This window comes from Pipistrellus hanaki, assembly GCF_964339955.1.
Source record: "Pipistrellus hanaki genome assembly, chromosome: 5".
NCBI classification, from domain to species: domain Eukaryota; kingdom Metazoa; phylum Chordata; class Mammalia; order Chiroptera; family Vespertilionidae; genus Pipistrellus; species Pipistrellus hanaki.
The window spans coordinates 80,150,224-80,176,039 of NC_140507.1; the positions used below are offsets into that span (position 1 = coordinate 80,150,224).

Sequence of the window (25,816 nt, forward strand, 5' to 3'; positions counted from 1 at the left end):
ACACCACTCCCCATTGGCCGCCGCCTCCCGTCACCGCCGCGCCCGCCATTACGTAGCAAGCGCAGGCCCCGCCTCCCGCGGATGAGCTTCCGGTGGGGGCAGGACCTATCCCGGAAGCGGAAGGACACGCAGGCCGAGAGCCCAATGGGGTTGCAAAGCGGTGGGCTGGCTCGGGGACTGGGAGCACCGGCGCCCTCAACCAGATTCCTGGTAGGCAGACACCGAGGGATGGAAGGCCAAATTGTGAAAAGCTAAATCCTTCCTGAAAACCGGGAGCGGACTCCTGTGGCTTGTTCCCTGGAGCACGACCTAGGAACTGCCGCTACGTGCTCTGCGCGGTAGGTGTGACCCTCTCCAGTTCACTGGCGGACAGACCGGAAGCCCAGACTCGGCCGCCTCCTCGGGCAGTCTCCAATGGGTCTGGGAGGAGGTGCTGCGCCCCATCCATTGATACCCTGGGCCCCCGCGGAGGAAAATAAGGCGGTGTTTTCGGCAAGATGACTTTGTACTACTTAAAGGACTTTCGTCTGCTCCAAAGACATGTACTAAATAACTTTGGAGGTGGGCTTGGGGGTAGAAATGGTGTTAATATTCTCCTACAGTGTCCTTACTTGGCAAATTAGAAAGTGGCAGTCCATCGATCTTCAAAATGTTGGAGAAACCTTATCTTAAACTTGGGTTCTCAAAGGCAGGCAATATCTACCATGGAACTTATTGGATACTCAGACAGGAGAGGTGGTTCCTACAGCAGGGAGCAGGTCTGAGGAAAGGATATACTCGCGATACTAACCTGAACCCTCATATCTCCCAGCTGTTGGGATCATTTGTCATTACCATTTGTCACAAAGTAATGTCACTTCCTCAGACATCCACAGGCAGCAGGGCTGGCCACATTAAGAGTGAGAAAAACAGCTGAAACCGGTTTGGCTCAGTGGATAGAGCGTGGGCCTGCGAACTGAAAGGTCCCAGGTTCGATTCCAGTCAAGGGCATGTACCTTGGTTGCGGGCACATCCCCGGTGGGGGATGTGCAGGAGGCAGCTGACCGATGTTTCTCTCTCATAGATGTTTCTAGCTATCTATCTCCCTTCCTCTCTGTAAAAAAATCAATAAAATATATTTTTTTTTTAAAAAGAAAAACAGGCACACTGAGGTTAGGAAAGGAACTAGTTACTCCACAGCACGGATGGTTTCACTGAGGCACTTCTTTAAAAACTTTGATCATTTAACTTGATCTTCACAAATCTGAAGCAAGCACTTGTATCTCCCAAATGGGGGCACATACAGGAGTGAAGTGAGCCACACAGCAGGTAGACAGCAGGGCCTGGACCTCTTGGTTAACCCCTATGAGATTATCCTTCTTAAAGGTTAGCTACTCTTCATCTATGAAATTAAGTAGATATGTCCAAAATGACCATCCTGGAGTGGAAAAACTAGAAAACCAGTAATTGTTCCAGGAACAAAGGTGAATTAAATGTATTATTCCTTTATAGTTAAGAAAAGTTATACAAGAAGTACGCTGCCAGACATGGCTCTGTGCCATGCCATGTAAAAAACTAAATATTTTAGGGTGTAAGTAAAGGTCACAAAAATCTCTCCAGGGCAGGTGAGGCCTGGATGGAGACAGGATAACATTCTTGATGTGGACCCGTGGTCTCTATCACCCAAAGCCAGGACGTGACTCTGGAGGTGGGAGAGGCAACGTGTGGCCCTGAATAAATGAAGGGCAGGTGGAGGTCAGTGCCCATGAAGAATGTTAACAGGCTGACTTGGTCACTCTGCCTACCCACCTCTGTGTAGACTCATACTGTAGGGCCCAAACCTTGAACACGTTTTCTTGGATCATCCAGAATAAACAGATTTGGCTGTAAAGGACCAAATTAGAAATGATTCTCAGACCGGTTTGTGCAAATGGTTTTTTTTATTTTTTATTTCCACATTTATATCACAAGGTGTCCACTTACTGGACCAAATAGCAAAGTTGCTCCCTTCTGCATCCTGAGAACACAGAAGTCTAGATACTGTACATTCACTAAGGCTCCTTGTTTTTGCAAATCGCGTTATGACAACCATAAGGCAAACGAATCTAAAGGAATGGTCATGAGTGTTTCCAGCACACAGACAGGTCTCCTTGCAACCGTACAGCTTTACACACCAGTAGCACCTGTGGGAACCTTTTGTTTTGGGGATGAGACTCTAGAAAGGTGAAATTTTCTAGATAGGTGCAGGAAAGGGAAAATGAAACAGTAGAAAGGAAAATTGTTTGGCTGGTGTTGAAATGGAATAAAATAAACTCTAGAAAACAAATTTTTGCAGCATTTCTTTAAAAAGTGAGTTTGAACTGAAACAAAATACTCATGTGTGGATGCCCATGGAGTGTGGGTCAAACAGGCTGACCAGGTGGCCCACCCGATGCCAGCAGCTCACTACATCTGGCACCATGATGGAAACACTGGCTGGATGGGGTGCAAATAGGCCATGAGGCTGCCCCTCAGACACTTCAGGGCCAAATGAAAGAACAGAAAATGCAGAGAGATGAGATGCATGCTTCTGTCACTGTGTTAAAGGTAACTTCTCCCACAGGTTTTCTGTGCCTGCCTGCAACCGAGGTCCCAGCTCATGGATGCTGGGAAGTGTCCGCACCTTTCTGGGGTGGGGAACTGACTTGTTTTATAGCTGGTTTGCTATAGAGTTCTGAACTCACTTTGCCGGCCTTCCTTCCACGCGGTCCTTCCTTTGTAATTTTGTTAGTAAACTGGTAGCAGCATTTCACAAAAGAAGGAGAGTTTTGAGGGAAGAGCTTAGAGACCTCTAGACCCCCGCCCCTCCCTTCTGCCTCAGCTGGGCACCAAACCACTGGAGGCTTCCAGGCCTGGCCACCCTCCGGCTAACTGCAAGGTGGGAATGCACTTAGAGGCTGAGGGGCCAGTCAGTCTAAGCAAACATAAGGCAGAATGTTCAATCGCCCGTCGTCGCCATGCGGATCAAGCGATATGCACTGCGTCCAGTCATACCAGTTACCCTGTGTGTCCTGACACCCATTCACCCCTGGCCACTGATGGGCTTGGATTCTGTCCAGATCGTTCTGCGTGACCTGGCGGCTTAGCCCCGGGAGGTCAGTGGATGGGCCTGGAGGCAGTAGCACGTGTGGCGTCCTGGCCCCACGCCGGGTGCTCTCCTCCTGTTTCAGGTACTCGGACATGAAGTGGTGGGCCCCTGGGGTCTGTGCGCCAGAAGACGAGAGCAAGCTGCTCTGCCGGCTTAGGTAGGACTGAATGATCTCATTGCGTGACAGCTCCTTCCAGTTCGTCTGCTCAAAGGGGCTTTGGAGGCTGGTCTTGGCCTCAGGTTTGTCCAGCTCTGTCCTGGGTGGTTGCTCCGTGTGCACAGGGCTGTCGGCCCGCACTGGCTCTTTCTGAGTCAGAGGTTTGATCTGTCTTGTCATGGGGTCAAAGGTGAGCTTCCGTTCTTTTAACCGCACAGGCTTGACACCTGCCTCGGCCACTTGGCCGCCCAAGTTCACGGTGTAGTCACGAGGCCGGTACCTCTTCTTCTTTTTGCTGTCTGAGCCCCCGGAGGAGGCTGCATCGCTGTCCGCCCTAGAAGAGTCTGGGGAGAAGCCAGCGCGGGGTAGGATGGGCTCGGCAGGTGGCCCTGCCAGTCGCTGGTGGCCCTCAGGCTGCTCTAGCCAATGCACTGGGCTCTCAGCACTGGGCAACAGCTCTAGCCGCCGCACAGGGGGTGTGGGTGGCTGGGCAAGTGGCAGCGGTGATGGCACCTGCGTGACATCTTGTGACTGGGGCCGAGGCAAGGGACTGGGCACAGAGCCCTTGGGTGAGTATGGGCTCCGCTGCCGGGCAAAGGAGCCCTCGTGCCGTGAGTTCCGGGGACTGAAGGAGCAGCGAGGCGGCCCTTTGGGGTGCAGAGGTCCCGAGGTCTCGTCCGCCCTGTCCAGCTGCTGTAGCACTGCAGCCTTGCTTTGCAAGCAGGGCCCGGAGGGCTTGCCCAGACCTGGGGAGCTGGTGTGCGGCCTCACAGCATTGATGGGGATCTTGACACTGTGCTTGTCGTTCTCGCCCTGCTCCAGGCAGCTGCCCTCAGGGCCCACGTGCCTGCCACTGTCCAGGGGACCCGGGAAGCTCTCGGGGCTCCCACCTATCCCATTGGTGGGGAGAGGTGATGAGTTGGGAACCAGGGAGTCATGGCTTACTTTGGAGACTTTGGGAGGTGGCCCAGGGTGGCCAAGGTCACGCTGGTCCCCCCGGCGCTTGCGACTGCCCAGCCTGTCCAGCCGCAGCCCGGGCAGTCTCTGGATGTCATTGCGGTTCTTCAGGTCATGGATGCTCTTGGGTGCGCCGGCCACCCCCGCCTCTGGCCGGCAGTTGTGGGCACCCCCGTTAGCAGAGCCAGGGGCCCCTGCCAGGCCCCGCAGCACTGCCTCATTCTGGTGCACAGGCTCGATGAGCTTCTGCCAGTTCCGCAGCAGCTTCTTGGCCCGCTTGGCAAGCTCTTCATTCTTGGTCTTCTTGCGGACGTCATTGATGAGTTTCCCAAGTCGCGTCTCCTACAACCAGAGAAAGACCATGGGACTTTTTTGGGACCAGGAGAACCACTGTGGCCCCTAAACCACTGGCTTACCAGACACAAAACCTAAGGGAAATTTGGGTTCTTTGTGACATCTAAATTCTCAAATATAATCCTCAGACCCTAGGGTCCCAGGGCCAGAGGAAGCATTCTTAGAAGTATCATCCCGCAGGCTACTGGTGCCAAGGCCACTGCAAAGACCAGGAAGCTTTCTGCATGACAGTACATTGTGGGAAAGGCAACAGCAAAGAGCCCAGCGACGCCCACTGCAGTCTCCCTGGGCATCTTGTGGAGGACAGAACCCAAACTCTGGGACTGAACCCCACTCCCACCCCAGGTTCCTCAGTGCCCAAGGAAAGATGACATCCTCAGGCATGTGCTAAGGGCTGGGCCACTCACCTCCAGTGCCTCTTTGGTAATGGGGTATTTCTCCAGGCTGGAGATGACTTCCAACACCGCCACCATGTTCCGGATCTGCAAGACAAGAGCCACTCATCACATCCCTGTCCTTCTCCCTACCCTTCCTCCACCTCGCACACACCAAGAGCCAGTGGAGCTGGCATCTCTGAAGCCCCTACTGCACACCTGCACCCAGGGCAACATGGCACCCAGCTCTCTCTCCCCTATCCATGTACATGGCCACACTCTCGAGTGTCTGCCACACAACCAAAACTCATGACTTTAATGAAACAAGATCTGCTCTTGACCAAAGATCACTCTACTCTGCCATTTGATGGGATGGGAGACTAAAGTGTTAAAATAAAATTTACCTAGTTTAAAATAAAAGATTGATACATAATAATCCAACAGATTTGGCTACCTTAAGCCAAATGAAAGTTCATCCAAAGAAACCATAGAAAGAGCAAAAAGTCGTGAAATGGGAGAAGACAGATGCCACAAGGCCCCGATGATCCCAATCTGGAACACACAGAGACCCTAAGCAAAACACAGGAGGTTGTAGCACCAGCGCTCAAGTCTCCTAGTAATCAGGAAGTATAGACCGAACACACTGTACACACCCACCTGGCAGAAATGGTACCTGACAAGGCCTCAAGGAGTTCTTGGCACAGCTGACCTGGGAGTGATGGGCTTTGTCTAGTACAAACATGCATGTATATCTTATGACCAAGAAATTACAATCTTTTATGATACTTGTTCAAGACAGGCCCTGTCCTACTAATACGTGTTCCCATATGTCACCACCTTGGTTTAGTTGTCTCTACAACCTCAGGGTAGATACTATTATTATCACATTTTACAGATAGGGATGATACAGAAAGTTGCAGGTGATATGTTCAAACGTTATGATGACACCAGTGTCCTCTAGGAATTTGAAGGAACAGAGGGAAGTTTAAAAGCCATAGAAATGAGCAAACTGCAGCTTTTGAGCACTAATAAAATGGAGTTCAAACCACAGGGAGGGAAGTATCACATAAAATATACTTGTATATGGCTACCCAGCTGGTGTGTGAGGGCACATGCCAGCATTGCAGGCTTGATTGTGCGTGTCTGCGTGCACGCAGGAAGGTAACCAATCATTTCTCTCATAGATGTTTTTAATCTATCTCCCTCTCCCTTCCTCTAAGATCAATAAAGACATAGTATTAAAAATATATATGTGGCTGATTCCACTTACACCAAGCACCTCAAGATTAATTAAAAATGAATCATAGACCTAAATATGAAAGCAAAAACCCTCAGGCTTCTAGAAGAAACAAGAGATCTTTGCCACTTTGGGGTAGACAAAGATTTTTTAGGAACCCCCAAACACTAACTATTCAAGAAAAAAACATGGACAAACTGGAAACTATTTTCATTAAAATCCAAGAACTTAGGTTTACTAAAAGACACTGCTAATGAAGAAGCAAGCCTTGGCCTAGGAGTACATGCTGACAAAACATTCCTGCTGAAGGATTTGAATAGGGAATAAGAACGCCTACATCTCCACAAACCGAGCAGCTGCTGGTTTCCAGAGGGCTGGCTGGAATGGGGAAGCCCACATCTGGAGTAAGCCCCTTCTCCCACCCAAATCACACCGTGAGCACATCACCCCCTACACACACACACACACACACAGCAGAGTTATGTAGACATGATACAGTAAGGAAAGGGACATCTCCCACCAGACACTGCAGCATCTCCTTGTAGCTTTCCAAGAAATATTCCTTGCATATAATACATAAGCTTGTTTACATCCTTATCACATATTTAAAAAACAAAACATGGGTTTTATGTCTTCTCTTTCTCTCATCTGAAATGCCCAGCAGCACAGATTCCTCCCTTTGCTCAGCTTTCCAGGGGAGGCCCCACCAAGCAGGGCCTGTTGGGGGACACTTAGGTGTTTTCACTGGCTGTTATAGACAAAGCTGCTGTCACCACCTTTATCGGATGTGACTTTAGGCTAGCAAACAAGCTCCCAGCACACCAACTACTGTAATTAGCCCCTAGGGGGGCTGCTCTCATTGGAAGGTGAGGAAGCCTATTTCCCATATCTTTATATCTTTGCCAGCACCATGGTGTATCAGTTTACCTCTTGCTGCCAAAGTGTTCATATATGATCACAGACTGAGCGGCTTAAACAAAATGCATGCATCATCCCAGGTTTGAAGGTCAGAAGTACGCTTGGGTCTCCCTGGGTTGTGATCTAGATGTTGGCACACTACCCTCCTTTGGGGCTCATTTCCTGCTTCTTCAGGTGTTGGCAGAATTCAGTTCTTCAGTGCTGCGGAACGGAAGTCCCTGCTCTCTGCATGGCTGTCATCTGAAGGCCATTCCCAGCGTCTAGTAGGCACTGCATTTCCTGGCTTGCGCCCCAACCCTGCATCATACCTCTGACCAGCAAGGAAATGGTCTCTGCTTGTAAAGATTCCATATGTCATCACCACCTTGTTAGCTGTGCCCACCTGGACAATCCAGGTCTGCTCCTTTAGTCACGAAAGTCCCTTCTGCCATGTAAGGTATCATGTACCCAGGTACCGGTGACCAGAATGTGGGTATTCTTGGGAGCTGTTACTCTGCTGGCATTGTGTATTCCTGGTTTTTTTTGTTTTTGTTTTTTATCTGCCCCATTTCCTGTTAAAGGCAGTGTGGGTGTACACTGCACAGTGACCACAGATCACGACAGTAGCCCTCACTGTGCCCAACAGATCTCTTGAAAAGCTGCCCCTGTGCCAGGGGCCAATTTGCTCCCTGGCAACAATGGCCTCGTCTCATGTTTTCATTTGGGGCTATGGCTGGCTCTAGAAAGCTACTGAGCTGAAGGGGCGGATCTGAGAGGAGACACAATCAACCCCCTACATACCTTTAATGTGCCTTCGAGTAGGGATGTGGTGCAAAGGAGACTGCATGGTGAGGAGGCCAGTCACACAGGGAGAGCAAGGCCACCAGCTCCCCGTTCCCAGTCCCGGGATTCAGCCTGACAGGGTCCTGAGCTTGCCACATGGCCTATTTCTACCCTAGTGACCTCACTCTGGTATATTTAGAGCCCTAAGTCCCCATACACTCCTGAACCAGCAGTCCCCGCAAAGCAAGCCCAGCAGCACAGAGTGTCCTTGTCCTTGGGCAGACACTGTCCCACTGCCAGAAAGGAGGGAGAGGCAGAACACCTGGGCAGCCTGGGACTGGCAGCCGCAGACACCCTGCAGCCAGGACCCTCGGAAGCTTCACAGGAGCTAAGACAGGTTAGGCCTGCAGGCTTTGCCATAACTTGGGTGGTGTACAGAGAGTGCCTTCAGCCCTGTGGAAAATGTTACCCCTGCCTCCCTCCTTCTGCCTTCGCTTCATGGAAGTTCGGAACCTCCCTGAGGGCTCACCCCTCTGGCTCTGCCCCCCTCTTGGCCATGACAGACAGGGCACTGAGCACTGTGTGGGAAGCAGTACTTGAACATTCCAGATAGAGTCAGTCTGCAGACCTTGAGAAATGCTACCAGGCGTCTGTCCCTGAGCTCTGGCCTTACCCCACTGGACAGGCAAGAATCCTGGAGGGTCTGTGCAGCATCAGATCAGGCCTCTGTCTCAGATCTAGTTGGCAGTGTACCCTAGCCAGCCTGTTGGTAGGCAGTGGCCTGACCACAGACAGAAGGCTCCTGAACTTGTATTACCAGCCAACCCACCCACCCACCTATCCAGGAGCAGCAGGCCTCTCACCCTGGATAGAGAGGGCCTGTGGGTAGCAGAGACACCTAGATAACATGCCATGGGGGGGGGGGGGGGGGGGGCCCTCTTATCCAGGCTCGAGGACAAAGCCCAGCACATATGCTCAGGGAAAGGATGTGGGTGTCAGCTGGAAGGCAGGCAGGCATGCCTGTGGCAAGGACATCCCCTGAGTGGGGTCTCCTACAGCAGAGGTCCCAGGGCCTTGAAAAATGATGAGAAGGCAACAGAGCCTGGAGAGGGGAGAGGGAACCAGAGTGAAGAAAGTGGTATGAGCGAGGATGCCAGGAGAACATAGCCTGCCTTCTATCAACTCCAGCCCCAATGGGAGCTGACGGCTACTATCATCCAAAGACCACGTACGTGTCTGCATGAAAACACATGTTCTCGTCACCACAGCACATCTCATCACGCTCCATCCTGCATGGGGAGGGAGACTGAATTGTTTTTGGAATAAGTCTGCAGGCCAATGCTGAGGGCCACATGCAGCCCGCTGTTGTCATGGATGCCTTGAGAATCTTCCCAGTAAAACAAAAGCACACACCTCAAAACCATCAGCCAAGCGGCTTTCCCAAAAGGGGCAGAATCCACACACCAGGGAGTCTGAGCACTGTAGCCTCTCATTTCCTCATTAGGGCTCCCACAATAGATGCAAACTAATTTGTATTTCCTGAGCAACTAGTGAGCCGAGTATCATGTCCCTTTTCTGCCAATGATGACTTCCTGTGTGAACTGCTCACATTCTCAACCCATTTGTTTTCTGTATTTACTGGCCTCTTTATTGGGAATAAATATTGCCCAGTCATGGAACCCCCAGTGTGGTGGCATTTGCTCCACACACAGATACCTAAATGTCCTCAGGGGAGGTACTAGATGGGACAAAGCTACTCTGGAATGGCAGAGAGCGGGCAGGGCAGGCCACGCAATGGGGAACACTCAGAGAAGACCTGAGGTGTCCATTGCAAAGGAAGGGCAGTCATCCTGGGTGTGACACAGGTGTCTATAAAGTTACCCATGACTATTGGTGGGACTAACTCCATAACCACCTTGCTGATGGTGTTTATACTGGATTCAGACAGCTTGAACCTGGTTGTTCATTCAGGCAGCCAATGTCTCCAGCATCAAACATGCAGGCAACCCCTAAACTAAGGCACCTCCTGGCTTCGGGCCAGGGAAAAGAAAGAACCCCCACGGAGCACATCCTCACTGGGGCCAGGGAGCGGAGGATGCTCCACTCCGCCAACCCAGTCCCTGGGCTCCTAAGGGTTCTAACGGAGACTCCCACACATGAGAACCAAGAGTAGGCACAAAGGAAGTAAAACAGCCTTCGTCCTCAGAAAGCCCCTCAGCACCTAAATTACTACTCCAGCCAGCCCAGCTAGAGATATTTGCTGCTCGACTCACAGTGAGCGGGAAGCAGGGGGTTGGACACACACAGGCAACAGCCCAAGGCAGAAGAGCACAACCCTCAGAAGCAGTCTGAACAAAAGTCTGGATAATGCCAGTGCTGGGTACCACCACTCCTGCTCAGGTGACGTCCCTATGCTCCTACACCTGGGTAACGTGGGAGCAATGGAGGAACCTGCACAAGACTCCACAGCATGCTACATTCCCTGTGAACATCAAAGGTACCCTGCTCATCCTAATCTTTAATGACATATTTCTTACTATTTACTAAAGATATGATGCCAACTGAAACTTGCTACAAAATAACCCACTTGGGTGTCTGTTGGAGGAAGCAGAACAAAGGAAACAATGTTGATTTGGTAAGTAAGATTTTAAGTTGGTATCTACTGATGCCAGGATGGTTACAGTATTCTTATTTTATGTTTGAAATTTACATAATCTTTAAAAAGTTTACTTAAATACACATATTTCCTTACATTTGGATGGGGTACTTCACTAGACCTGGAATGTCAGGGCAGCTGTGTGGCGGTGAAGTGATCAGATAACCATTTTCCAATTCCTCACAGTGGCTTTGTGCTGCACCACCTGGTGCCTGTGTGGGGAGGAGCTGAGGACTAAGTGGTTCCACAGTGAGCCTGTCTCCTGCGAGTTCAAACTACCTTGGGTTCACACTACCAGGCACATGGTGCCAAAACAGCTTGCACTCCTGGGGAAGAATAGGGCTTGGGGTCCGGGTTTCCCTGCTAGAGCCCAGAAGGCCAGAACTTCGCTGAGCAGCTCCTTCATGCAGGAGAGGCCCACCTGCCTCAGCCATCACACACTGAGTGGGAAGTGCTTCAGAGTCCACAAGGGGCTCTCCAGAGGAGTCAGCCATGAATGGAAGAGTCCGAGTCCGCAAGAAGGATCCCTGGCTTTTGAGGCTATGGTCAACCACGAGCCACACAAAAGCCCTTGTCCAACTATGGATGCCATCGATCTATTTCAGGGATAGGTAGGTAAACCCCATGCTCTCAGTAATTACCATCCTTGGGGGGGTTGAGGGGGACTTCCATCCAGATGCGAAACAAAGAACCGAGACACCAAACTTTGGTGTTTGTGAGGCCCCTGGTTCACGACTCCCTTTTCTCCATGCTTCAAGGGGCACCACTCCACCAAAAATACCCAATGTCTTGGTCAATAAGCTGGATATGTACAGCTGTGATAAAAGTGGGGAAACCCTGCACTCCCTGAAGTCTAAGCACTGATGGGAACACCTGGCCTGACTCTCACAGGACCACCATTTGTTGGGTTCCTCCAGGGGCCAAGCTCTAGTTTTTTATCCTTCCTTGAAACCCCACTTTACAGATAAGGAAACTGAGGGTCCAGGGATCATCATGCAGCTGGAAGGTTGTGGACTTTGGCCTCGTATCGGCATCCCATCCATACACTCTCTCCAATCCACTACACAACAGGGAAATGCACAGGTTACAAAGAGCTCCTTGAAGCCACACAGGGCCAGCAGCTTCATGCCCAGCAGCACATTCAGATAGTCTCCAGGCTGCCTCTGCCTTCCTCCCTAGAGCCAGGGAGACCCACACCCTCCCACCAAAGCTGAGGCTTTAGCCCACCCTGAGCTGCAAGCCACTTAGTGCTAATGATGATGGCACTGGAGCCTGCTCTCCTCCAGGCCCCAGATGGCGTACACTGAGGGCGGACTCACCGCCTCTCTGTCTGGACAGTCCCTCAACCACCCACACCAACTTGTTCAATGAGCTCAAAGGAAGTCAGATCAGTAAAAGCCAGTTTAGTTAAAAAACCAACGATGTGAAAGTTGTCTTTCCCCCCCTCTTTTTAAATGCATAATGGTCTTACAAAACTTACAAAACCACTAGCTCAAAAGACTTTTGAAAGTGTTCAGCAAGCAAGCTGTCCTTCCAAACTAAAACATGCCACAGATGGCATCCAAAAGCAACCAGACTGTGAGTCTTTCAATGTGCTGAGCTTTTCAATGCCATCCCCGGCTGAGTCATGGTTCCCTGCCAGTCACACAACAGGCATCAGTTGTGTCTGCTAAAGGTGTGTGGACAGGGTGAATGAAACTGGGCTCTGCTGGACAAGTGTGTGTGATTTTGTACCAGCAGCACCATTTTCAGCCACAGCAAGTCTTCCTGCTTCTGATAACCACACATGTCCCCTGGCAGATGCTGTTCTATGACTCAAACTACCTCCGTCACAAGCTGGTGCAAGAGGTGGCACCTACACCCCCCAGAGGGCCTGTAAGAGCATGACCCGTCTCACCCAGTCTCACTGAGTAATAGAAGTCAGTGCAACTTGACCCTTTTTTTCAGCTCTGGAAGGTGCAGCCTCCTTGGCCCTGCTCTGCCTTGCCTGGTCCCACAGCCAGACTGGAGTGAGGAGCACCTCCCTCAGACAGGTGCCATGCCAGCACAGTGCCATGCCAGCATTCTGCCTTGCAGAGGCATCATCCTCTGCCAGAAGCCCATGGAAGCCTCAGAGCCACAGGAGCAAAGTCTCTCTCAGAGGAAGACACTGGGGTGCAAGGTATCCCCTGTGCGGCCGCCAAGTTCACTTGCAAAAGCACAATATCACTTCCTCATCAGTGGGGCCCATCTGTTCCCCAGAGGCATCCTCAGCTGGAGCATGCCCACCATCTGAGTGCCCTGCCTGCCTGCAAAGGACCCACGACCAGAGCATGCAACTGAAGCTGTAACTCAGCGCAGGGGATGGAAACTCCCGCCTGGACCCATGCAGCAGGCAGAGCATAGCCTGTGCCCCATAAGCAGAATGAGAAGAGAACCCAGGGTGCAAGCATGAGTGGAGTGCCTGCCATCCATAAGACTCTTCAAAAGAGGCTTGCAGACAAGGAGAGGCAGCACTCCTCTCCACAGCCCCAAGCTTTATATCTCAGCAGCTCTTCCCAACAAAGGTATGAACTTCAACTCTCCTGACCCCTGAATTAGATCAACAGGATGTACAATTTTGGTTGTAATTCAGCCTTTTTTGAGAACTCTCAATTCTCATCTCTACATTGACACAACTGGAAAGTCTGAATACCAAATAGAGCATTTACTTCTGCCAGACATACTCACAGAAGGGTCCAGTTGGCAGTGTATCTAACAGTATTCTGGGTGAGGGTTTTTCCCTCCCAGCCTAGCTCCTGTAGGAACAGCTAGTAAGCACACCAGCTGTACAAGATGGAATGACACAATGCTTATGAGAGGGGCACACACAATATTCAACCCACATGAACCTATAAAATGAGCAATCCAAAACAAGAATGAGCCAGCTTTTTAGGAACTGATGGGGACCAACATCCAAGAGACTATTAAGTAAAACAGCAAGGTGAAAACAGTACACTCATGTGTGTCAACTGAGAATGCCCAGTAGTGGTGTTGGGCAGGGACAGAGTGGGTCCCAACTCTGATATAAGGAAGATCAGCCACCAACCTGAACCCTGCTTCTCCATAAGCTGGGGAACCAGGGCAAATTAAGTCCGCAGGTCCTGAATGGCACACTGACCACCGTCCTTAGAGATTCTGTGTTCTCAAGGGGTAAGCCAGGGATGCCCAGCACACTCACTGTTGAGCTCCTCTATGATCCTAGTGTGGTGCTAGGAGGCCACCCCTCCCCCAACTTGCTATCCCAGTCCACACTCCTGGGCTGTGTGTGTGGCTCAGAGTAATGGCAGTGGGCAAAAGGATCTTCTCCGTGGACATTCCTACAACAGGGGCCACAGTGGAGAAAACCAAGGCCACTGTCACCCATGGAACAGGAGGGTAAGCCTGGATATTCTGTTTCAGACATCAATGCAAGATGGGACAAATATACCCTACAACCCGGCAATTCCACTCCAGGGTATGTATCAACAGAAACAAGAGTACCAAGAATGGTGGGGTCAGCATGTTGAGAACCACCACAACTGAAAAACACCTGCATGGCTTGGCCAAAGTGTAAGTGATGCCTAAATCATGACTTAGCTATTCAATATAGAACAAAGGAACTAATGCTACACATAACATCAAAGAAAAATCTCAAAATTGTCATGTGATAAGCCAGAAACAAAAGAATACATTCTATACTGGAGTGCAAGACTTCTTGATGGTGACAGAAGTGGAGGAAGTGGGGTCAGGGAGAGAAGGAGGTGGGGGAGGGGTGGAAAGTGATCAGGAAATAGAATAAGAGTGGCCTCTAGAGAAATACTCTATTTCTTGATCTGACCAGGGTGGGGGTTACTTGGATACACTGACTTCATAAACATTCACTGAAATGTAAAACTTACACCTTGAGTCCTTTCTTTGTATGTATGCTATCTTATATAAGAATATACAAATTGACCATACCTCCACCACGCCCACAAGCCACGCCCACCAGCCAATCAGAGTGAGTATGCAAATTACCCCCAACCAAGATGACTGCAGCCACAGAGAGGAGGAGGGAGGCTTGGGTTTCCCAAGCAATGGAAGCCAAGCTTTCCGCCTGCCCTAGCCGGCCTAAGCCTCCACTCAAGGCTACAAACTTTTAATTATAGAAGGTAAACAAATCCAAACAGTAATGGCGGCAGCCATGGAGCAAGCAGAAGGCTTGGCTCCGCTCCAAGCTACAACATTTCAATTGTAGAAGGTAAATAAAATAAATTCCAGATACCAGGGCCTCCGCTTGGTTCGCCAGGGGGGCGTGGCTGACCTGCAAACCACCACAGGCCCCTCCCCCAGGCCGCCCCATGCCCCAAGAGAACCCCCATCCTGATCCGGGACACCCTTCAGGGCAAACCAGCCGGCCCCCATCCATGCACCAGGCCTCTATCCTATCTAATAAAAGAGTAATATGCAGACTGACCATCACTGCAATACCCAAGATGGCTGCCCCTATGTGGTCAAAGATCTTGCCCCTATGTGGACACAAGATAGCAACCAGAAGATGGCCAGGGGGAGGGGGGCAGTTGGAGGCAATCAACCCTGCAGGGCGGGGCAGTTAGGGGTGACCAGGTCGGCAGAGGAGGGAAGTTGGGGACAAACAGGCTGGCAGGGGAGCAGTTAAGCATAAATCAGGCTGACATGGGAGTGGTTAGGGGGTGATCAGACTGGCAGGCAGAAGCGGTTAGGGGCAATCAGGAAGGCAGGCAGGCGAGCAGTTGGGAGCCAGCAGTCCTGGATTGTGAGAGGCAGTCACACATCCCTCAAGGGAGCCCAAAATGTAGAGGGTGCAGGCTGGGCTGAGGGATACCACCAACCCCTTCCACCTCCCCCGATGCACGAATTTCGTACACCAGGCCTCTAGTCCTATATAATAAAGAGGTGATATGCAAATTGACCATCACTGCAACACACAAGATGGCCGCCCCCATGTGGACACAAGATGACCACCACAGATGGCCAGCAGGGGAGGGCAGTTGTGGGTGATCAGGACAGCAGAAGAGAACACTTGGAGGCAACTAGGCCTGCAGGGGAGGGCAGTTGAGAGGGACAAGGCCTGCAGGGGAGGGCAGTTGGGAGTGACCAGACCAGCAGGGGAGGGCAGTTGTGGGTTACTAGGTCTGCAGAAGAAGGCAATTGGGAGGGGACAAGGCCTACAGGGGAGGGCAGTTGGGGGTGACCAGGCTGGCAGGGGAGGGCAGTTAGGGGTGATCAGACATCAGGGCAGGGCAGCTGGGGGCAACCAGGCTGGCAGGGGAGGGCAGTTAGGGGTGATCAGACATCAGGGCAGGGCAGTTGGGGGCAATCAGGCCTGCAAGGGAGGGCAGTTAGGGGCAACCAGGCCTACAGGGGAGGGCAGTTAGGGGCAATTGGGCCAGCAGGGGAGCAGTGAGGCGTCAATCAGGCTGGCAGGGGAGTGGTGAGGGGGTGATCAGGCTGGCAGGCAGAAGCAGTTAGGGGCAATTAGGCAGGCAAGCGGTTGGGAGCCAGCAATCCTGGATTGTGAGAGGGATGTCGACTGCCTGTTTAGGCCGATCTCACCGGGCAATTGACATTCCTCTCACAATCAATCTAGTAGTTCCAGATTGGAGAGGGTGCAGGCTGGGCTATGGGACACACACACACATACACATACCCACACACAAATTTTGTGCACCGGGTCTCTAGTCTATATATATATAAAAGCCTAAGCAACCATTATGACTGAATGATCAGAACGACCATTTGACCGATTGCTATGACACGCACTGACCACCAGGGGGCAGATGCTCAATACCAATGCAGGCGCTGCCCCCTGGTGGTCAGTGCAGTCCCACAGCTAACCTCCCATGATCCCTACCCCTGGCCGGCAAAATTCTGTGGCTCCTCTCCACAGCCAGCCAACCTCCTGCGCAATTCTCCCTCCCCCCTTCCCCCCCCCCCCCCCCCCGCCAACCAACCTCCTGTGGGCCCTTCCCCCCAGCTAGCCAGTCCCAATCGCCCCCATTGGAACCTCCCTTGGCCCCTTCCTCTCTTTCCCTCCCCTGCAGCCAGCCCTAATCTGCCCCAATCACCAGCCAGGCCAAGGACTACCCATGCATGAATTTGTGCACCAGACCTCTAGTACTTTAATAAGAATCTGATTTTAAAGGCCATCCTGTCGTAGAAACAAATGCCAGCCCTTCACTCCCTTCCTTCACAGAGGCACAGACTCTCTGAGAGTTCTGCAGAGCAAGGTCTGAAACCTGCTGCACCATGAGCCCAGGCTACCTCTGAGACACTCAGCATGCACTATGGTTCACAGCTCATATAGAAACATGTCCACACATTCCTGCCTTGGGTAGGGGTCAGTCTGGGGAGATCAAGGGCACTCTGAAGGTTCCAGGAAAGGAGCACTCAGTAAGCAGCTCAGTGTTCCCAGGAGGAGCAAGTCTAAGGTTACTGGAGCAAAACAAGCAGGCAGCTCCCACTGCCTGGGCATCACCTGCCAGCATGCTGGATATCTGTCCTCTACCACATGGTGGTCTCCTCTGAGACCACAAACCTCCACAGTATATATTGTGCTACTGCCCCCAACAAGGAAGCAAGAGCACTTGTGACATACCTGGCCACATTTTCATTTTTTACCTAACCTGCTAACCTAACCTATTAAAGTCACCCTAGGCCTGCCTCCATGCAACTATAAAACATCTGGAAGAAAATGTAGGAGGAAAATCTTAGTGATCTTGAGTTTGGCAAAGACTTAAAATATGACAAAAAGCACACACTATAGAGAAAACATGAATTGGATTTCACCAAAGTTGAAAAATCTTTGCTCTTCAAAATTGACACTGTTGTGAAAATGAAAAGACAAGTCGCAAACTGGGAAATATGTATATATATTGGCATATAATTCATTCATCCCTTCATATCAATGATATAAGAGAAGACTTGTACCTAAAACATATAAAAACTCTCTCAAGTGAATAATTACACAAAGAACCCAAAACGGGGGTTAGGGGAGGATGGGCAAAGATCTAAAACCACCACGAGACACTCCTACATACCTATTAGAATGACTAAAATGAAAAAGACTAACCATACCCAGTGATGGCCAAGACATGGAGCATTCTCATACACTCTGGGTGGGAGTTTAAGTGGTATAATCACCTTGGAAGACATTTTGGCAGATTCTTAAATTCTATCAACATATGAATGGATGAATGAATTATATGCCCATAAAATGAAATACTATTCAGCAGCAACAACAACAAAATGAACTATTAATGTACAGAGTGCATGAATCTCAAAATAGACATGCTGAATGAGAGAAAAGCCCAGGCCAAAATAAAACAAAAAGAGTATATATTACATGATTCACAAAATTCCAGACTAATCTACAATGACAGAAAGCAGATCAGCAGTTGCCTGGGGACAGGGGTGGCTGGGAAAATTACAAAGGAGTAAGAGGAAACTTGTGAAAATTATAGAAATGTTTATTATCTTGACTGTGCTGATGATTTCTTACATGTACTTATAGGTCAAATGTAGCAAATGGTACACTTTAGAAGTACACAGTTTACTGTACATTAGTTACACCTCAATAGAGCTATAAAACAACTGTAGAGGCAGATGATAGGTGCAACAAGGTCCTGGAAAAGTAGGAAAGTAGTAGGCAAAGAGAAGGAAGGCTCTGTTGAAGGTGAGGTATCAGATCCCCGTGGTGACTCAGCCCTACCTTCGGGTGAAGAATAGAGCAGAAAAGTTACTTCTCACCTCAGTAAAATGAAGAGGACTGTCATGCCTGGGCATTCAAGGATATAGTAAGAACCAAACAACAACTGCAAAGTGTGTGTAACGCATTCTTCATAGCAGAAGGGACTCTGGCAGGCATCAGTAAACAACAGCTTTTCCTTCTGGGACATTCTGCGTGCCCCCAAAACACTTGTGTAGCCAAGAGCAGGAGACTCACCATGCTGCAGCTGGGTGTTTTCTATGTTGTGAAATAAAAGGCTCACTAGCCTGGCTGGTGTGGCTCAGTAATGAACATCAACCTGTGAACCAGGAGGCCATGGTTCCATTCTCCGTCAGGGCACATGCTGGGTTTCTGGCTCAATATCCAGTAGGGGGCATGCATGAGGCAGCTGATCAATGATTCTCTTATCATTGATATTTCTACCTCTTTCTTCCTGTCACTTCCTCTTTGAAATCAATAAAAATATACTTTTTAAAATAAAATAAAAGGCCCACCAGTCATCAAGGGCTGAATTTAAGGACATGAATTCTTTTCAGCCCAGCTGCAAGGTTTCATTATACTTTAACTGGAGACCCAGGAGAGGGAGCCAACTTCCCAGGCGAGCACCCACAAATATCTGCACAAACTCTGAGGCCAGTAGTCGGCAAATTCATTAGTCAACAGAGCCAAATATCAATAGTACAACAATTGAAATTTCTTTTGAGAGCCAAATTTTTTAAACTTAAACTTCTTTTAATGCCACTTCTTCAAACTCACCCAGGCTGTGGTATTTTATGAAAGAGCCACACTCAAGGGCCAAAGAGCCGCATGTGGCTCACAAGCCACAGTTTGCCAACCACGGTCTTAGGCAAATGACAGTTTGAGTGATAAATATTCATCCTCCTGACATGGGAATAGCCTCAGTGCTTCTCCCCCTCAGCGCTACATGATTTTTTTTTTCCAGTCATAGGGAATTAAGCTCCTATGACTGAATTTTTTCTGAAACCCCAACTTTTCCCCCTTCAGCTGAGTTAGATCCTTACTACTCTCAAATGTGTCCTACAGTCAACCAGACCAGTGTTCCTGGGAGCCAACTGCACTCATACAATCTCTGCTCAAGCCCAGACTTCCTGGATCAGAAGCTGTATTTTAATAAGCCCATGAGATTCACACAGAGAGATGATGGGCAGAACCAATCCTTCCAAAGCCATGGGTTCTGCTTGGCATGTTGTGCCCAGCCAATTCGGATCCTCCCCATCAGTTAATGCCCACCAGCACCACCTTCACCCTACTATTCAGAGCACAGGGTTCCTCACAGGTTGATCTCATCCAATCCCAATGAAACCTTAAATCCAGGGATGTGATATGCCGAAGCTCCAATGTGTCTGCAAAGCCTGCTGGTCACTGTCCTGTTCTGTCAGCGGTGGTCTGCAGAGCCCCGCCTCGTACACATCCATTGCCACCCCAGGAGAAGGCCTCACTCAGAGGTGGTAATGTGATGGGTCCAGATGAACCACCACAGGATGGAAGGACAGTTAATGGCTAGGCTAGTGGAGGATAATATGTCTAACAATGGCACCTGACAAATGTAGGCTCAGACCTGCACACAAGTTAGCCCCTCCAAGATGGTATTAGCAAATTGTGCCACATGCATCCCCTACAAGCAAGAGTCCAACCACAGCAAGTCTCACCCTATTGACACGTGGAGCCTTATCACCACCGACACCAGCTCCACAACCTGAATTGTCAGGGCCCCAGCCTCATCCTCTCCCAGAGGTCTTGCCCAAAAAGGCACTTCTCTTCTAAACCCCAAAGGGTTTCCAAGATAATTCTATTTCAACTCCAACAAAGACCAATGACTGTTACAACACTGGTGACATTTTCTAAGGAGAAATCATGCTTTTCCAGTTTTCAGTCAAATGCCTATACAAACCACAACCTTGGATCACAACTGTTCAAACGATGACAGTTGTTAAGATATTACTAAACCGTGTTTTCTGAAAACACAAATCAATTAAAATAAAAATTCATACAATGTCCAACCAGTATGGCTCCATGGCTAAGCATCGACTCATGCACCAAGATATTATCTGTTCAATTCCCAATCAGGGTACATGCTCAGGTTGCGAGCTTAATCCGCAGTGGTAGGTGTGCAGAAGTCAGCCCATTGATGTTTCTCTCTCATTAATGTTTCTATGTTTCCCTCTCCCTTCCTCTCTCTCTAAAATCAATAAAAATATAATTTTATTTTATTTAATTATTTAAATATATTTTTATTGATTTCAGAGAGGAAGGGAGAGGGACAGAGAGATAGAAACATCAATAATGAGAATCATTGATAGGCTGCCTCCTGCATACCCTCTACTGGGGATCGAGCCTGCAACCTGGGCATGTGCCCTTGACAGGAATTGAACCCGGAACCCTTCAGTTTACAGGCCGATACTCTATCCACTGAGCCAAATCAGCTAGGGCTAAAAACATAATTAACACACACACACCCAAACCCTCCACAGGATTTGACTTAAGTTGTCTTTGTCTGGGTTGGTGCTGCCTCTGCCAGATTCCTACCACCCAGCAAGATTCCACCTTGAGGCTCCTGCAAGGGCCACTAGCACAGCACCTGCAAGGAGGACAGTACAAGTCCCCAAATAGGGGAAGATTTCAACAGCCCCCAGTAATCCTCACAGACCAAGAACCTGGCATCAAGGAACCCACCTGGAAGTCATGGTCAATCTCATAAGGATCCCTCCCCTGCAGTGAAGAAAGCAAGACCAGGCTGCTCCCTTATACTGGCCAGGAGCTCTGGAAAGTAAACTACTGTACCAGCCCTGCCTTCCCTTACCTTCTCCACTTCTGACACTCCCCTCAGGTATGCATCACAGAGCAAGGACCTTGGTCTTGTTCACTATTACCAACTAGGTGCCTGGAACAGTGTCTGGCACAGAGTAGAGACTTAATAAGTACCAACTAATGAATGAATGAACAAACGGAAGAATAAACAAACAGATGGATGAACAGATGAATGAGGTTCCATCTTACAGTGTTAGGTCCCACCATATTTATTCCAAGTCAGGATCTGCAGCCATTAAATTGGTATCTGGAGAGCAAACATGTCTTGACAATTCCCAGCTGTCACCTGCGTTGTTCACCCCGAGGGTCATAGGAACAGTGAGATGATTCTCAGTGGTCCTCACACACCTCCACAAAGAACAAGGCAAAGGGTGCCACATTTGGGCGGCCAGACAGAAGGGAAGCCATGGCCAGGGCAAGCAGAGGCTGTGGTCAGGGTAACACAAGCTCTGTTACTCATTCAGGCAAACATGTTTGTTCAGCGGGGCCCAATGGCTTTGGGGAGAGTCTTCCATTTTCAACACAGTGGTCCTGGAAGTTACCACAAATATTTTCTCCAACTTACCTTCCTGGCAACCCTGAAATTATTCCAGAGGGTTACATAAGGAGGGAGAAGGCGAGGAGTCACAGGAGATTTTTGCAGAGCCAGAAACAAAAGCCATGTGGAAAGCAAACCTCACAATCCACATGGTAACTCAGTGACAGTGACACTGCTGGACATGGCAGATGAGTGGCAGGATGCTAGTAGAGGGTGAGGGATAGTGGAGGATCACCATAGCTTGGGGTTACTTGCCACCAACAACCAACTCAACCACCTCCTCCCAACCTTTCCTGCTGGGGGCTTGAGGGAGAGGAGCCTGACCACGTAATGGCAGCACTTTCTACCTCTCCCTGAACCACTGCATCACACAGGAGGTGGAGGGGCAGCAAAATCCATGGAAGGCCAGGAGCCTGCCCCATCGCGAAATGTCAGAAGAGACTCACAATCCAGAAGCATTGCAGTATCATTTACTTGTTTGAAATGCAGGCTGGCAAAAACACTGAGAACTGGGAACAGAAAAGATTATGCTTTTCACTGTATTTGCTTCATTAATTCCTCAATATTTTAAACCTATTTTTTCAAATGTGTTTTCTTGAGTTGCTATTTTTTCCCTCCTGATCCTCACCACATAGATAATACCAAATGCAAGAGAAATGCAACAGTGTGACTAGGGGAGATGCAAGCACATTTGTTACTACAGCCTATGTCAATGAGAAAAAAGAGAAGGTTGTGCCGAAGCCGGTTTGGTTCAGTGGTAGAGCGTCGGTCTGCAGACCGAAAGGTCCCGGGTCCGATTCCGGTCAAGGGCATGTACCTTGGTTGCGGGCACATCCCCGGTAGGGGGTGTGCAGGAAGCAGCTGGTCGATGTTTCTCTCTCATCGACATTTCTAGCTCTCTCTCTCCCTTCCTCTCTGTAAAATACCAATAAAATATATTTTAAAAAAAAGAGAGAGAGAAAAGGTTGTGCTGGTTGCAAATCTCTACCTGTCATCCCAAAACAGCTCGGCCTAAGCACCTCAGCCCCATCTCTCAGAGCAGTTCCTCGGACACAAGGCCGCTCCATCCTTCTGGAGCCCCAACCCCAGATCCTTTCCTTCTCTCCCTCCACTTCCCCACTTCAGAGAGGGCCAAATATGCATTATAGGCCCAGGTATGGCCTCTGGACCCCAAGGCCCACCTGGTGGCTCTTCTTTCACATCTCAAAGGTGTGGATGTCCCAGACCAATAGCCAACTCCCCTGACCCTGGCTCCTGCCCCAGGAGCAGCAGCAGCAGCACCCTGGAGCGGGCAAGCCCGAGTCCGAGTGAGTTCCCTTTTCTCTCACCTTATGCAGGCACTACACCACCAAATAAACCAACCCATGTTAACCCTGTTAGGATGTATCTTCAAACCCCTGATATGGTGGGTTAAGGCCCCTGATTTCAAACCCCTGATACAGTGGGCTGAGGCCCACTTCTTACCTAAGTGATCAGACTGTTTATGCCGACATATAGCCCCCTAATTTTTTAGACAATGTGACCACATCTAACCTAACACGGAGCATGGTGGGCACACCAATGGGGATCCAGAGCTTGATGGTGCCTGAGTATGTGGAGTCCCGTCCCACCCCATCATTGTTCCTCCTCTCCTATGAGAGCATCTACTAAGCCACTACTGGTTTTGCATGTGTGTCCTCCTGAACTCCAACAGCCCCAAGAAGCATGCCAATGGACATCACCACCACCCAGGTCTCAGGCACTGTCTCCCCTGAGACTCTCACATTCCCACCAGCCTGGGCCATGACAACATTTCTTCGGGTAACTTTCACAACCTTGTCCAGAGGCTGTGAAAATTATGTAGTTGAAATTCAAACTTCACCATAGGCACTATTTTCTTTTTCACTGAATATTTCTCCTCTTCCTGTTGCTACATAATCTTCATAATGACCATGTTTAACAGCTAAATGTTCCATCAATGCATCATAATTTCCTTGACCTTCTCCAACTGTTGGACATTTCACTTCCTTCTGAGTCCTCCTACTACAACCAGTGCTGTAATGAACATACAACTCACTCCTCTTTTTTCACTTGGGTATAAACTTCCAGGTGTTAACTTTGCTCCAAGGATTCAAACACTTTCAATGGCAACTGGTACAACCTCAACTGTATTTTTTTGTTGTTGTTGCCTCAACTGTTTTTAACTCCTGGCTTGCATAGGGCAATGACTCTGTTAACCAAGGGGAGAGAGAAGGAAAGCAAAGAGTCCCTGAGAGGTGGGCCCACTTGTCTGGCAAAAGTGCACACAGGTGGAGGGCTGTTATCCTGCCTTTGTTATCTAACCTCTGACTCAACACAGGTATGTCAGGGTGTCTCCAAATGTGAGGGAAAGAAGAAAGTAACCCTCAGTGCAGTAACCCTCCAGGCCCGGCACTGAGGCCAAATTGCTCACAGAGACTCAGGGAAGTAGAAGAACTTGTCCATGACCAGACCAGGGTATGCAGATCTAAACACACACCTGTCTGACTCCAAATCTAAGGGCTCTGATGCTGCTACGCCATAAACTACATCTCTGAATAACAAAATATCTAATATTTCCACTTTCAAAGTCTATTTTGGCAGCACCTATTATGGCAAGAAGCCAGCTTCCCACTGTTCAATATCCACAGTACTTAAGATTAGAAATTCTAACCATCAACTGAGATAATCACACATGGGCAAGCATTGGGACAAGTTCATTTTCAAAAATTGACACTGGAAAACCTTAGGGAAAGAACACTCAACATCATCCCCAAGTTTGCCCTCTCCTGTTCCAGGTCCCCACTGGCACACAGAGGTGTCCCAGATTGTCTTAGTCATTGTCCATCCCATATCCCCTCAATATCACAGCTCCCAGGGCCCAGTTGGGGTCCAGCCCCATCCCAGTCCCAGTCCTGGCCCTGACCAAACACGAACTATCATGAACTATTCCTTTAGCCCAGGCCCCACGTGGGTTCAGAGGACATGGTGATGGCCCAGCCTGCCTCAGCTAATTAACCCAGAAGCACCTGCTGGAAGCATGCCCTACCAAGGGTCCAGAATCCCATGTCTCTCTCTCCAAAACAGCAAATAAAACCCACAAACCTTGTTACTATCAAGAAATCACATCAACAATTATCCCCTGCACTCTCTCCAACAGCTGCTGAACTATGCAAGTTGCATGGCACTGGCCAACAATCCCAGTCTCCCAAGCTGCTCCAGAACTGGACACCTCACTTGGTGCCCTGCTGCTCTGCCACCCAGACAGGTCGACAGCCCTCAGGGCATCTGCAACACTAACAAATATAACCTCACTTCTGAGAGGGTGCATCAGGGCTGCTGAGCCATGCCCATCATCTATAACAAGTTTTAGGTGTGGATGAGAGAAAATGTGCCAAGATGACAAGTGAATCAAATATTTTAAGTTTACCAGTAGCTGAAAGTCAGAATAATGTTACTGAATATAAATTTAACAGCTAGAATAAGTAAAATTTACACACACACACACACACACATCCTACCTAATAAGAGAGAAACATGCAAACTGACCGCACCTTCGCTAAGCCCACAAGCCCCACCCACAAGCCAATCAGGGTGAGTATGCAAATTAACCCCACCAAGATGGCAGTTAATTTGTATATCCAGGCCAGGGGGAAGACTTAAGACAGCAAGAAAGAAGCCAAGCACTGCAGAAGGGAGCGAAGCTGCAGAGAACCAAGCAAGCGGGGAGGAGAGAAGGAAGAGAAGCCGGTGGGGTGGCAGAGAAGGAAGGGAAGCAGGCGGGGCAGCGGAGACTGCAGCAGGAATCTTCTTGCAAGGGGTTATCTAGTATATATATAAAAGCCTAAGTGAAAAAAATATATATATATGCCTAAGCAACCAAACAACCAAATGACGGGTCAACCGACCACCAGGGAGAAGACACAGGAGCTTCCCCAACCAACCTCCCACGGTTCCTCCCCTACGAGGAACCCCACCTGTGCACCAGGCCTCTAGTCCTATCCTACATAATCCTGTATAATACAAGCATAATATGTTAAGTGTCTGGTCATCAGGTTGTCCATTCAACCAATCAAAGTGTAATATGCTAATGATATGCTAAGGCCATTCAACTGCTTGCTATGACGTGCACTGACCACCAGAGGGTAGATGCTCCAACCGATAGGTTAGCTTACTGCTGAGAT

General features: G+C 49.5%; 1 protein-coding gene and 1 long non-coding RNA gene across 3 annotated transcripts in view; one reads left to right on the plus strand and one right to left on the minus strand.

The window, feature by feature from the left end:
* Window positions 1–65: 65 nt before the first annotated feature.
* LOC311623708 lies at window positions 66–14,536 on the plus strand. The gene is made up of 3 exons (XR_014795198.1): window positions 66–338; window positions 10,415–10,500; window positions 12,469–14,536. It is a non-coding gene; the product is annotated as an uncharacterized lncRNA (long non-coding RNA).
* The window catches only part of MED26 (mediator complex subunit 26), a 45,085-nt gene continuing 20,380 nt past the window's right edge, over window positions 1,112–25,816 (minus strand). Inside the window, exons 1-3 of one of the 2 annotated variants that reach the window (XM_084885938.1) lie at window positions 7,884–8,604; window positions 4,982–5,056; window positions 1,112–4,562 (exon numbers count right to left, since the gene is read on the minus strand). In XM_084885938.1, coding sequence (XP_084742064.1) covers window positions 2,928–4,562; window positions 4,982–5,047 — 1,701 coding nt within the window. In that variant the 5' untranslated portion in view covers window positions 5,048–5,056; window positions 7,884–8,604 and the 3' untranslated portion in view covers window positions 1,112–2,927. Of the gene's footprint in view, window positions 4,563–4,981; window positions 5,057–7,883; window positions 8,605–25,816 lie in introns of those variants that run through there. The other variant, XM_084885937.1, reaches the window with a different exon arrangement.